The sequence below is a fragment of the Acipenser ruthenus genome, chromosome 4, assembly GCF_902713425.1.
Source record: "Acipenser ruthenus chromosome 4, fAciRut3.2 maternal haplotype, whole genome shotgun sequence".
In the NCBI taxonomy this organism is placed as follows: domain Eukaryota; kingdom Metazoa; phylum Chordata; class Actinopteri; order Acipenseriformes; family Acipenseridae; genus Acipenser; species Acipenser ruthenus.
This window is the reverse complement of record NC_081192.1, coordinates 71,643,848-71,657,664: the sequence shown is the minus strand read 5'-3', so window position 1 is coordinate 71,657,664 and position 13,817 is coordinate 71,643,848. Positions and strand designations below refer to the sequence as shown.

General features: G+C 40.8%; 1 protein-coding gene across 2 annotated transcripts in view; it reads right to left on the bottom strand.

Annotated features, from left to right (window-relative positions):
* Positions 1 to 7,040: 7,040 nt before the first annotated feature.
* Positions 7,041 to 13,817, bottom strand: part of LOC117399245 (calpain-7) — a 39,779-nt gene continuing 33,002 nt past the window's right edge. Inside the window, exons 17-21 of one of the 2 annotated variants that reach the window (XM_033998309.3) lie at positions 13,246 to 13,391; positions 11,924 to 11,986; positions 11,308 to 11,438; positions 8,186 to 8,278; positions 7,041 to 7,603 (exon numbers count right to left, since the gene is read on the bottom strand). In XM_033998309.3, the coding sequence (XP_033854200.1) occupies positions 7,459 to 7,603; positions 8,186 to 8,278; positions 11,308 to 11,438; positions 11,924 to 11,986; positions 13,246 to 13,391 (578 nt within the window). In that variant the 3' untranslated portion in view covers positions 7,041 to 7,458. The remainder of the gene's footprint in view (positions 7,604 to 8,185; positions 8,279 to 11,307; positions 11,439 to 11,923; positions 11,987 to 13,245; positions 13,392 to 13,817) is intronic. The other variant, XM_033998310.3, reaches the window with a different exon arrangement.

Below are 13,817 nucleotides of genomic sequence, written 5' to 3'. Positions count from 1 at the left end.
TCATCAGATGCTGTTACCATGAAAAGACTTGCCACTAGAATCTATATTAACACAATGCAAAATAACAAATAGTAATGCAAGTTTCATTTAATTTGTGCAAGATGTTCTGAAGATACAGGATGTGGTTTTTTGCTGTGGACAAATTGCACACCTCATATATTTACTATGGAGTGTTGTAGAAAACAACAAAAAAGGTTATTTATTTCCTTTATCCAACCAGAGACTGGAAGTAATGCCCGAGCAGGTTCTAGGATGTTTTATTGCAATTAGGTCTCACGTAAGTAACTGTGTATGTATTAAGCTTGTTGTAAATGTTACACTGTGTTTTCGTATACTTTTAAATCCAAAAATGCTCAATTCATTCGGACACCTCCAACGCAAGTTAAACACAAACCAGTCAAAAACAGGAACAGTGGGAACTCAGTGGCTCCATCACTCCATTTCAACAGACATGCAAAGTACAAAGTGCCACTGACATCCTATCACTGTGGACACTCATATATATATATATATATATATATATATATATATATATATATATATATATATATATATATATATATATATATATATATATATATATATATATATAAAATCAACCTTTCAGCATGTACTTGAAAGCAAGGCAGTTCTGTCTGGGTCATGTACATCTTAACCAGTCAACATTGTACATTTCGGGCATAAAAGGCTACAGATGAAGGACGCAAGGATTTTGGAAAGATCCCTGACTGTATGGGCTTTTATTTGGACTGATTTAAAAAATGTATTTATGACAGTCAGTAGAATTAAATCTTTGTACATCCCAGCTTATGTTTTTCCTGCTTTGGTATCTCATGACTGATTACACCGTACCTTAATAAGCAATGAAAGAAAGAAGTTTCAGCAGCAAACAAAATGTCCATTGTGTGGGGAATATCTATTAGATTCTGTCAATAAGTTGAAGGACTTGGGGAGAATCAATAGATAGATCAGTCACTGGGGATAACCAACTGGGTAGCCACCAGACGTGGGATAAATATAGTTATAAATATGGTTTGTGAAAAGTAACTATTTGGAAATAATTAAATATATATCGCAGAAAGTAACTATTATTTAATTATTTGAAAATAATTCAATACAAATTGTAAAAAGAATTGAAAATAATTAAATGCAGATTGCAGAACATAAATATTATTTGAAAAGCAATTATTATTTGAAAACATTTAAATATGAGTAAAGTAGTTGAAATACAATTAAATACTTTAAACTCTTCATAAATATGTAACTAACATACAGCAGCCTAATTATTAGCCTGAATTGTAAGCAGGTTAAGCACTGTCCTTGTTAACCTTTCATAACCAGTTACACTTGCTGCTGTTTAACAGAGCAGTTTTCAAAGGTAATTGAGCGATCAATTGAAGTTCATTCTCAGCAGACCTGGGACAAATCAACAAGTAGATGAATCAATGTTAATAATAAACAATGTTGTAAACAATGATTTGTCCCAGGTTCAAACAGTCAAACTTTTACCACTCAGGTTTTCTTTTGGAAACTGCTCTATTTCAATTTGATCAAGTAATTGAAATATTTGAATATTTTATTTCAGTGGGTACATATTTGAAAGCAATGAAATATCTTTAAACAGCTGATACTAACAGAGCCATTCTCAAAAGGTTCCTCAGTGGTAAAACTCCTGTTCACTGGTTTAATGGCCTGTTTTGAAGTAATTGAATTGAACATGTTTAGCATTTTCCTAGTTAGAAATCCTCCTTGACCACAATGAGTTTGTTACAACATTTGGTATATATACCCCACCTATCTTCATCAATCACTGCTGCTCCAACAACATGCCTCTACCAAGGTCTAAAGCAGCATTGCATTTTCTTATACCAGACAATGCTTCTGAGAACTTCAAAGCAACTTGCAAGCACTGCAAACAGCAAGTTGGCTGATCAGTCAATACAACCGCAAACCTTTTTGTCCATCTGAGGGTAAGTGTTTGTTACATAATATTTGTGTTACTCAAATACCAATGACTAAAGATAGTGTTTTCTAGTAGTGACGTCACAATACAAACTATAAGGATACTGTGACTGGTTGTTATACAAACTGGTAGCATTGGCTTTAAAGTATAAAGTGAGATAGTATTGTATCCATCGAAAATATACTCAACAATCATTAAAACTTTGTTTCTTATGTAGAACTGAGGGAAATCCATACTTCGAACACAAAACAAACCTCTGTTACAAGCATCAGTGTTCATATTTTAAAATGATTTGCAGGTATTCAAAGCATTACAGCAATGTCTTCATATTTCAGAAAAAAACATCTGGATATCCACATTGACAATCCTGATGGTGATCACCCCCCAGTCATCCCCCTCACATGCTGTGCTCCCCAGAAATCACCCCCAGTCATCCCCCTCACATGCTGTGCTCCCCAGAAATCACCCCCAGTCATCCTCCTCACATGCTGTGCTCCCCAGAAATCACCCCCAGTCATCCCCCTCACATGCTGTGCTCCCCAGCATTCCAACTGCTGCATCAAAGTACAGTTCATCCTCGTCAGCTAAGAGCCACCAGTGCCTTGACAGACTACATTGCTGATACCATCACCCCCGTCCCACTTTGACCATCCCAGCTTCCGCAAATTACAATGTTCCCAACCGTAAAACACTGTCAACAGTGTGTCTCTCTGCCAAGCACAGCAGTATCCACAGTTATCTTGTCACCCTGTTACACTCTGGGCATCACAGGCCATTTAATCCTCAACTGTAAGATGTACAATGCCATGCTGGCCTGCAAGAGGTTTAAAGGGCGTCACACTGGGGATAACATCAATATTGCATTTGAAGAGACTCTAAATCAATTTGGAATTCAAGGAAAAGTCAGCAATATTATCACTGATAATGCTAGTAATATGAAGAAAGCTTCTGAACTTGCTGGGTTTGAGGAGGTGTATAGGTGTGACAGTGGCACTGGAAGTGGGGAGGAGCATACTGTGTTGGAGAGTATTGATATGGAATCCCTAGATTTACTCCCCCATATCGTGAAGCATGCTTTGCTCATCATACAGCTTGTTGTGAAGGATGGCCTGTCCAAATTCCCAACATCCCAGAAATCCCTTGCCAAAGCAGGGTCTCTTGTGTCCTACACTCACCTCACAGGTCAACCATTGCAGCTGACATTTTGGATGGAGAAAAGAGGCTTCAGCCTGCAACTGCTGTACACTGGAAAACTGATCTCCAGATGATGCGATCCATCTTGAGAGCTGACCAAGACAAATTCAAGCAGATCAATGCAACAGTAAAGCTCACCCAGGCAGACATTCAATGCCTTGATGAACATGTAGCTATTCTGGATGTTACTCTTCTCACCCCAGGTTCCAACAAAGTTGGTGCTAGCTATGTCATTCCTAGCATTATTAGACTCAGAACCTTCCTGAGCAACTTTAATCCACAGTACAATGCCCAGCTGGTGATTGCCCTCAAGGCATCTCTGTAGAAGTGCTTCTCCCCCTATGAACAAATGCCTCTCTACCAGTTGGCAGCTCTACTGGATCCTTGCTTTAAGGCTGCATGGTGCCCAGAGCAGCTACCAACAGTTATAGCTCTTCTTCAGCAGGAGTGTGCCAAGTTTGCTTCACAACCTTTCCAGACTACCACTGCCGAGGATCCACCTACAAAGCAAGTTGTTCTCTTTCATATTGGCCCCCTCCCCACCTTCTGGTGCTGCTCCCACAGAAGTAACAGACTACCTGTCTGCCCTATGCCTCCCAGAAGGGTCTAACCCCCTTGTTTTTTGGAAGAGCCATGCGCCCCAGTACCCTGCATTGTCAAAGTTAGCTGCAAAGTATCTCCATGTGCTAGCATCCTCCGCCCCAGTGGAGCATGTGCTGAGTATTGCTGGCAGGACCTTTAAGCCAGATAGGTGTTCAATGAACGATTACACATTCGAAACTCTAATTTTCATCAATTGCAATTGCCACTTGCAATGAAGGCAAAATAAACAAATAATACCCGATTACTGGGAAATAGGATAAACATGTAATTTATCCTATAATGAAAGATTTATATAAATAAATGCTATACAAAAAAAAGTTGGTTTGTATTATTTGTACATATTTTTTAATTGTTAATCAATTAAAATATTTTAATACTTTAGGGACAATACTTGAACTATTTACAATGAAATCAAACATTTTATTCGGGAATGTAAAGACATGAAATAATATACAAGGGTAAGTCACTCTTACCCTTGTATTTGACACATTTTAATATTCAATATAATATTTATTCCTGAGTTTATTTACTATGCTCCTAATTTGAAATCCTCTTCAACTGCCATGTAGTAATTGCAAGACATGGTAAATAATTTCATTTAGGGTAATAATTAGGTTTTACTTTTTGATTATTCATTAACTATTTGGGAATAGTAGAATATATACATTTTTTTCAAATAACTTACATATATAAATATTTTCAAATAGTATTTGTTTTCTGATATATTATATATATATATATATATATATATATATATATATATATATATATATATATATATATAGATATAGATATATATAATATTTGACTGCAATTATTATTTAAATATTTCAAGTATTTGAAATAGTTGTAGTTTACAAATAAAATATCAAATACAACTGTATTTGTCCCAGGTAGCCATGGGTGGAGGAGCCTGTGTGAACACCAAATGTATGTAAATGTATTAACATGCTTCTGAAGACAGGATCTCAGGTATCGGACAAACAGGCTGTTTTTAAAATATGTAGCAGACTTTGGGCAATCAAATAAATGTATTATGACGCATTAGGTGGGGTCTTCCTCTCGCACAACGAACTATATGCAAGCAGCGTTTGACTGACAGGTTGTGAGGCGGGTGACGCGAATGTCCCGACCACATCCATATTCCAACTTTGTATTTTAAATGCAAATAGTTTAAGCAAACTTACAATCTAACAGGTGTGCTGCAGTCAACATTGGAAAACAAATTAGTCTATGTCATTTATTAAAAGAGACAACAGACAGATAATTAATCGACAAAATCAACTGACATACCATCTTCATTGACCTCTATGACTTCAGCAATGGAAATGACGACATGTGAAAATAAACGTGGAACCAGTCCAGCTGGCTTTCTGATTTATTTAATATCTATGAACCATCAACAGCCAGAACACCTCATTTTTCCCCCCGACTTGTCATCTGCAGTAAAAATCCTAGTTTTGCATCAGATTGGTATACAAGATTTCAATGGCTGGAATATTGCATATCAAAAAAAGTAGAATTTTGCAAAATGTGTTGGCATTTTGGTGAGTTGCTCGGAAGACACATTCACCAGAGTGCCTTTAGTGATTGGAAGCACATGCACCAGACCTGAGTCATGCAAAGTGTATGCAATTGCACTCTCTAAATATGACAACCATGAACAGTGTCAGTTATCAGGTCGTGCAAATATTTTGAACCAGTTGAACAAGGATGCAGTGAACATCTGCTTAGTAGTTTAAATCAGGAGCATATTAAAGTCATGCTTGACATTGATGCAGTTCTGTGTAAAAATGTAACTTTCTTGAGCTTTTCAAACTAATCAGAAAATATGAGAAAGGAATTCAAAGTCGACTTGAAAAGCTTGCTAAAAATACTACAATGCTGGGCCCAGATATACCGAATGACCTTCTAGAAGCTGCAGCCTCATTATTTCTGTGCAAGATTAAACAAGAATTACACCAACACATTATGCAATTATTGGCTATGAATGCCAAGATGTGTCAAAACGGTTAGATACATGCACAACATACAAGTCAAAGAAAGAGCGATGGGATTTGTAGATAAAGCTGACATGACAATGAATGGAATTTCTGAGAACATTCTTCTTCAACTGGATCCTGAATTGTGTCTCTGCTTCAGTTTACATCTATTATGTCTGGAAATAAAGGAGTACGTGTAATTTTGAACCGCCAATTTCAGCGAGCGATTTATGTGTAAGTCGCCTTGGATAAAGGTGTCTGCTGAATAAACAAATAATAATATAAATAACATGCATTGTAACTACCTTAATCTGTTTCAATGTTTCTTCAACAAATGAAGCACAAATCAACTACAGGAAAAAATGATCCAACACCAGTAGAAGTTTGCCTCTTATGCACGCACATTTAAGAGTTTTGATCACGCTCTCAATGACCACCTGTATAGTATAAAGGCTCTTCTCCACCGTGAACAGGACTGAAACAGCTGTGTAAGCACCGATGCTGACAAGTCTCCTGAATATGCTGTCTCTCCTGTCGTTTGAAAAGGACCTGTGCAGTTCTCTGGATTATGACTCTTTATGCCATATTTAACAGTAAGCCCAGATGCTTTTTCCTGCAGAAAGGTGGTGCGGAGATAAGAGTAAACTATCCAGGCAATGCAAGTAATTTACTGACTTTCTTTTAATTTACTAATTGGTTAAAATGTAAAATTAGCTTGGTGACGTTGCTTGCTTGGCTTTAAGTACGTTTACTGCAGATGTACTGTATGCAGAATCTATTTTTTGACTACTTAAAACAAGTTAAATGGATGTACAGGGGTGCTATTCAATATATTCAGGAGTTTAATTGTTTTAAATTATACATGATTTGGGGCCCACCCACATTTCCATTCCTAGCTATGCCACTGACAGTCAGAATCTAATTGTATTTGTAACTACTATTAATATATCTGAAAATATGTACATTTTACTGCATACATATTCCCCTCCCCCAGAAATTCATATGGCATTTGCTAAACATTACCTAACTGTGGAGAACTGTAAACACTCCAGCAGCCAATCCCAGTTTAACTTAGTGGCTTTCACACAGCAGAGACCTGAAAATCTCAAAAAAGACAGATGTACCTCTGTTCTTCCTTTGGCTGCATGCTTACACAAAGCAAGCATGTCACAAATAAACACTGCTCTAGTATTTCTGAGACTGTTGAAGTTTTTATTTTGTTTTCTAAAAACACCTCTTATTGGCTGTTAGTAACTCATACACGCCCTTCAACCCTTGACACATAGAAACAAACGTGCAAAAGAAGAAGTGCATTTATTAATGAACAACAAACGATCTTCCAACTTCACCTAAAATATCAAGGGCATATACTCTGCTACCGCTAACAATAATCAGATTTTGTGTGCTTAATGGAATTGTTTTTTTTTTTTTGGCGACGTACAGTGAAGTGTAAATGCATATTCCAACGCAGGCATGGTCCAGATGGTTGGCAAATCCTTTTTGGTTGAATAATACGACCACGAGAACTACAGTAAACAGAGTCCATCAGCAGTGTCAATCCCTCTACAGCTGTTCCAGTGTTGCAGTATCCAGCCATACCAGAACAAGTCCACATACTTGCCAGTTGTGAGTGTCTCACTGGACCTTTAACCCTGACCTCTGAGTAAGTGCATCCTGAGAACTGGGCAGCTGTCTTCCCCCCACCCCGACCCAACATCACTGGAGCTGGGAAACCCGTAGTGGCGTTGTGCTGTTAAAGTCCAGGAAAAAGGGACCCTCCTGATTGGGGAGAAAGGTGGTGGGAATGATGTTGTAAACACCAGCAGGTACAAAATCAACCTCCATGTAGCAAAATCCACACCTGAAAGTAAGAGGAAGGCAATTAGGGGTCAACCAGGTAAAGTACAAAGATGCCAACATTTAACAAATCATTTACCAGGTTAACACAGGTATGTAAAAGCAAATAAAACTTCCACCACCTGAAATATTGTGGTTCCTTCACATACAGTCAAACCTCCCTACAATAACTGCACGTCATGGTCCTTCTATACAGATTGTCTTTAATTCAGGTTTGAATATATAAGCGCTGAGGCCACCCCCAATTGGCAGAGTGTTGTGGCAAGTATTTCCTATTTTTATTGTCTAACCACTATACTACATTTCTTGTACGGTATGTACAAGATTAAGAAAAAGTTACCGCCAGTTTACTCCATCTCCAAAGCCTATTAATCCAGTCTTTCGTATTATCTTGCACGTGCTTTACCAGAAGAGCTATACCTGGTTAAAGGTCAAAAGGAAACTTCCCATGACCAAGCTTTCTATGCGAGTCAGAAACTTTTCTGGTAATTACTGTTAAAATATTTTAGACAAATCTATACATTTAAATGAATAGTTAGAAGAGTTTCCAAATCTGATAGAGTCAGACGAGATTAAATGTATGTACCTGTAATCTCCGCTGCTTTTCTTTTGAAAGCCTGAAGGTCCAGGTTCCCCCACTGTAGAGACAGTAATGACTTCAAACCCAACGCTGTACTGCCTGCAAAGGGGAATTCAAACCATATTAATAGTAGATATTACCTATTGGCTAGATTTAGTTTTTCTCCTTGTATTGCTGAAATGAGGGATGTAGAAATACTGAAATTAAATCAAAAACATTTCTTAACAAAACATTTGTTAAAATATAACTTTTTGTGAATAGGGACCGGTGTGAAGTTTAGATAAATGTGTTTAATTTCTTATGAGGGACCTGTGGGTGCGGACAGGGTACTGGGGATTCAATTCAAATGGCAGCAGATCCTGAACGAATCCTTAACTAACGCATTCCAAATGAAATAAGTTATTAAAAGATAACAGGATGCTATTGAACTGGGCATGCAGTATTGGAAAGTGTGACTATGTCTGGAACAAAACAAGGTTTCTCTTTCTAACATCAACTGCTAGTACCCTCCGTCTATCATGTATGTGTGTGAATAAATATATATATATATATATATATATATATATATATATTAATTATTATTATTTGTTTATTTAGCAGACGCCTTTATCCAAGGCGACTTACAGAGACTAGGGTGTGTGAACCAAACTCCCTGCTGCCCTAGACCTTTACCGCACTCTCCTCTCCTCCTTCTCCTCTACTCTCTCCTCTGCTAAATGTACTTATTTCCAATCTATAATCCAAGCCTCCACTAACAACCCACGTAAACTATTCTCTACCTTCTCCTCCCTCTTAAACCCTCCCCCCCTCATCCTCCTCCCTCCTCTATCTCCCCTGATGACTTTGCCTCCTTCTTCTCTTCTAAAATCTCAGATATCTGCAAACTCTTTAACACCTCTCCATCCCCCGCACCCACTCCTGCTCCAACCCCTACACCCACTGCACCCCCTACTAACTCACCCTCCTTCTCCACCTTCTCACCCCTCTCAGACTCTGACCTCCCCTCCCTGCTCCAGGGTCACAAACCCACCACGTGTGCCCTGGACCCCCTCCCCACTCACCTCTTTCAAGCTGCTGCTCCTGCTCTACTTCCCTTCATTTCCTCCCTTCTCAACACCTCTCTCCTTTCTGGTCTCTTTCCCTCTGCCTTCAAAAAAGCCTCTATCACTCCCCTCCAAAAAAAACCTACCCTTGACCCCACCTCCCTCCAGAGCTACCGTCCTGTCTCCCTCCTACCCTTCCTCTCCAAAACCCTCGAGCGGACTGTACACCGCCAGCTCTCTGCTTTCCTGTCCAACCACTCTCTGCTCGACCCTCTCCAATCTGGCTTCCGCTCTGCTCACTGCACTGAAACCGCCCTCCTGTCTGTCACCAACTCACTAAAGTCTGCCCGAGCTGCCTCTCTCTCCTCTGTCCTAATTCTCCTAGACCTCTCTGCTGCCTTTGACACTGTCGATCACTCTATCCTACTATCCTCTCTTGCTGACCTGGGAATCTCTGGAACTGCTCTGACCTGGTTCTCCTCCTACCTCTCCAACCGCACTTATCAGGTAACCTGGCGTGGAGCAACCTCCACAACTCGCCCTCTCTCAACAGGAGTCCCCCAAGGGTCAGTCTTGTTCTCTCTCTACATCCTGTTCCCTCTCTACACCCGCTCCCTGGGCCCCCTCATCGCATCCTATGGTTTCTCATACCATTTCTATGCTGATGATGCTCAGATTTTCCTCTCCTTCCCCACCTCTGATTCCACCATCCCCTCCCGTATCTCTACCTGTCTGTCTGCTATCTCCTCCTGGATGCACTCGCATCATCTCAAACTCAACCTCTCTAAATCTGACCTCCTTTTCTTTCCCTCCTCCTCCTCCCCCTCCTCTGATCTCTCTATCTCTGTTCCTCTGGAATCTACCACACTCTCTCCCTCTTCCTCCGCTAAGAACCTCGGAGTCACCCTGGACCCCTGCCTGTCTTATTCCCAGCACATCTCCAATCTGGCACGCACTTGCCGATTCTTCCTGAGCAACATCCGAAGAATCCGACCCTTCCTCATCAACTATGCCACCCAGCTCCTGGTCCAGGCCTTGGTACTCTCCCGCCTAGACTACTGCAACTCCCTCCTGGCTGGCCTCCCTGCGTCCGCCACCCGTCCGCTCCAGCTCATCCAGAACTCCGCTGCCCGCCTGGTGTTCTCTCTGCCTCGCTTCTCCCACGCAACTCCACTGCTCCGCTCACTCCACTGGCTCCCGATCACCGCTCGCATCCAGTTCAAGACTCTTGTACTAGCCTACAGATGCCTTGACCAGACTGCACCCAGCTACCTCCAGACCCTCATCTCTCCCTACACCCCCACTCGAACTCTCTGCTCCGCCTGCACTAGAAGACTGGCTCTACCTCCTCTACGCTCCCCTGCCTCCAGAGCCCGCTCCTTTTCCACCCTCGTCCCGCAGTGGTGGAATGACCTTCCTACAGATGTCAGGACTGCCCAGTCTCTGACCACATTCCTGTGCCTCCTCAAGACTCACCTCTTCAGAAAGCACCTGTAGAACTCCTCTGTTCTTCGCCTGGGACACTTATCACCCTTCCTTAAATGCGCTTTACTTGCTCTTATCTGCCCCCTATTTTACTGCATTTAATCCTGTACGTCAGAGTACTGTAATCTGCCAAGTGTTGAATCTGTAGTATTTTGTATTTAATCATATCCTGATGTAACTATCACTGACACTTATCTGCTGTATCATTGAATTGTATTTTGTCACACTTGTACTTGCTTGAACCAAAGTCATTGTATTTATCTTGCTCTTAATTGTATTATTACTTGTACTGTGATACTTGAAATGTATTTGCTTTCGATTGTAAGTCGCCCTGGATAAGGACGTCTGCTGCAGAGTCACTTACAATTACGTCTCACCAGAAAGACGGAGCACAAGGAGGTTAAGTGACTTGCTCAGGATCACACAATGAGTCAGTGGCTGAGGTGGGATTTGAACCAGAGACCTCCTGGTTACAAGCCCATTTCTTTAACCACTGAACCACACAGCCTCCTTATACAGAGACTCTGTATATACAGGCTCAGGTGAAAGCCTGGGAGTGTGAGTCTGTTTGAGGGCTGGTACTTCACTGCACACACTCACCGTGACCCTCGCAGTTCAATCAGCAGTGGCCCTGGCTTCTCCAGCTGGAACTGGTAGATCGGGTTGTGCTTGTAGGTCTCTTTGTAGTTCCCACAGCCACCAGCACTGTGCCCTTTCCACTGACCATTGCTCTGAAAACAAAGCAAAATTGTTTGTGTGATTTTTTTTTTTTAGGACATGAAACTATTCCCAAAAAAGCCTGCATAATGTTCCTTTTCTGTGCTTTATTTTGTTTGTTTATTATTATTTAGCAGACGCCTTTATCCAAGGCGACTTACAGAGACTAGGGTGTGTGAACTATGCATCAGCTGCAGAGTCACTTACAACTACGTCTCACCCGAAAGACGGAGCACAAGGAGGTTAAGTGACTTGCTCAGGGTCACACAATAAGTCAGTGGCTGAGGTGGGATTTGAACCAGGGACCTTCTGGTTACAAGCCCTTTTCTTTAACCACTGGACCACACAGCCTCCTCCTCCTTTTGTGATTCAGACAACCTCTTAAAGTACATACAGACATGAATTCCAGTAAATCTTGCTTTATATGCCATTACTTCACAGATCTCACATTTTCTCATATAAATGACACACACATTATTGTCAGTGTTGCAACACTTACCCTCTTGTAATGAGTGTAGGGAGTAGGGATCTTTGAGAAATTAAATTTACATCCGGAGTACACCTGTTATAAGACATGGATTTAATATATAAATCAAATGTTTATGCTTTTACAAGCAAATATAATGCTTCTACCACAGTACTTGGCAGTCCTGCTCAGTTTTATGTCAGATCTGTTTTCTAAATGACTTTAAAATATTTCAACCTCACTTACATTGCTTGACTTTAATGCTACAGTTTAGCATTCCTTTCTAAGGACGTTATTTAATAATACAAATATAGTGCAGCTTTATATAAACGTTATATTTTGTTATACATCATTATTTTGGAATTTTACTAATCATTTTGTCTGTTCTTACCTTTTAGAACAACTTCCCTTACAAAATGTTTTTGCACATTTCTATCAAATGAGAGTATGAGACTGTGACAGAGGCAGGCTCTGTCACTGGCTTCTCAGCACATGCGTGCCACTGCAGGAATAGCTTGGACACTCAACAGGAGACGAGCTGTCAGTCAACTAATTGAACAGGGAGGCTCAGCCAGGGTTTGGCTGACCAGGAATCCCTGATTGGCTGGGGGGGCGTGTCCCGGGGTGCGCCCAACCATTTATAAGAGGCTATGCTACACACCCTGGTTCTTCCGTGTTCAACCAAAAGGTGAACATCTGCTCTTGAGAAAGAAAGAAGAACCCACAGACAGCAACCACGAAAACATTAAGCTCAAGAGAGCGAAACAACTAACCAGTAAGTGTCTGTTACCCTGTTACTGTGCAACGAAGACTCACTGTGGGTGTAACCGGGACTTGTAATTGCTTGTGGATTAGGGGTAGTTTATGTGATCAGGGAACGGTCCTCAACCAGTATAGCGAGGGTGTGTAGCACGGTGTACTCTGATAGTGGGACCCTCCTTTTAATGGCGGTAGCGCTCAGCCGCATTTTATTTTTGCACTTTTTTGTTGCCGTTTCCCCTGTAACTTGTTTGCAAATATTGTTTCTGTATACGTGCTCATGGCCTTACCATTGCTGGTACAGTCGTGTGGTTCCCTGCAGGGTCTCACCCTGCACTAGGTACTACCATCGCTGGTACCCTAGTGGCAGCACCTAGTAACTACCACTGAAAGAACTGTGCAAATAATAAAACCTGTGCACCTGTGCGGCAAGTGAAGAGCAAGTTCTGTGTCTGGCTGCATATAACAATGAACAAACTCCCCCTTCACTGAGACCTTAAATCCCAAAGATTTAGATGAAATTGGCCCACAGTTTAAGTAGTTGACATGAACTGTTTAGCGTTGCGTATGCTGTAGCCATTGCTCCGTTTACTCACCCTCAATGTATAGTGAATAGTATTCTGCTTCTCATACTGAGATACCACCAGAGAAAAGGTATGGGTCCCTGCGGTCGTCAGCTTGATTTTAGTAAGGTAGTGAGGGCTGTTTATTCGAATGCCATCAATATAAGGTGGAGGGTCACCTGGGTGAGAAAAATAAATAAATAAACAAAAAAAAAAAATCAGGATTACTTTAAGCCTTTTTTATCCTAGGAATAAATGTCAGATGTGTAGTTGCCCAGTCAGAAAATCATGATTAGTATTCCCTTGGAGATTAGGAAGAGCTTATTGCAGGATATTAATCAACTAAATGAGAAACATGGAGAGCTGCAGAATCAGGCACTATGTGTTTTACTGGTGCAGATACTGTAGAATTGTCCCCCCTCTTAACCTGTAAGACACAAAGGGGTAGATGTACTAAAGTGTTGCGCCTGTCGCAGACCAGTTGCAAACGAGTCAGAAGTCTCGGGTGAAATGTACTAAACAAGCGCAATGCTATTTGCAACTTTTTAGGGAATGCTTTGTGGCAGCAGTTTCTGTTTGCGGTTCAAGTGTAAATGCATAAATTC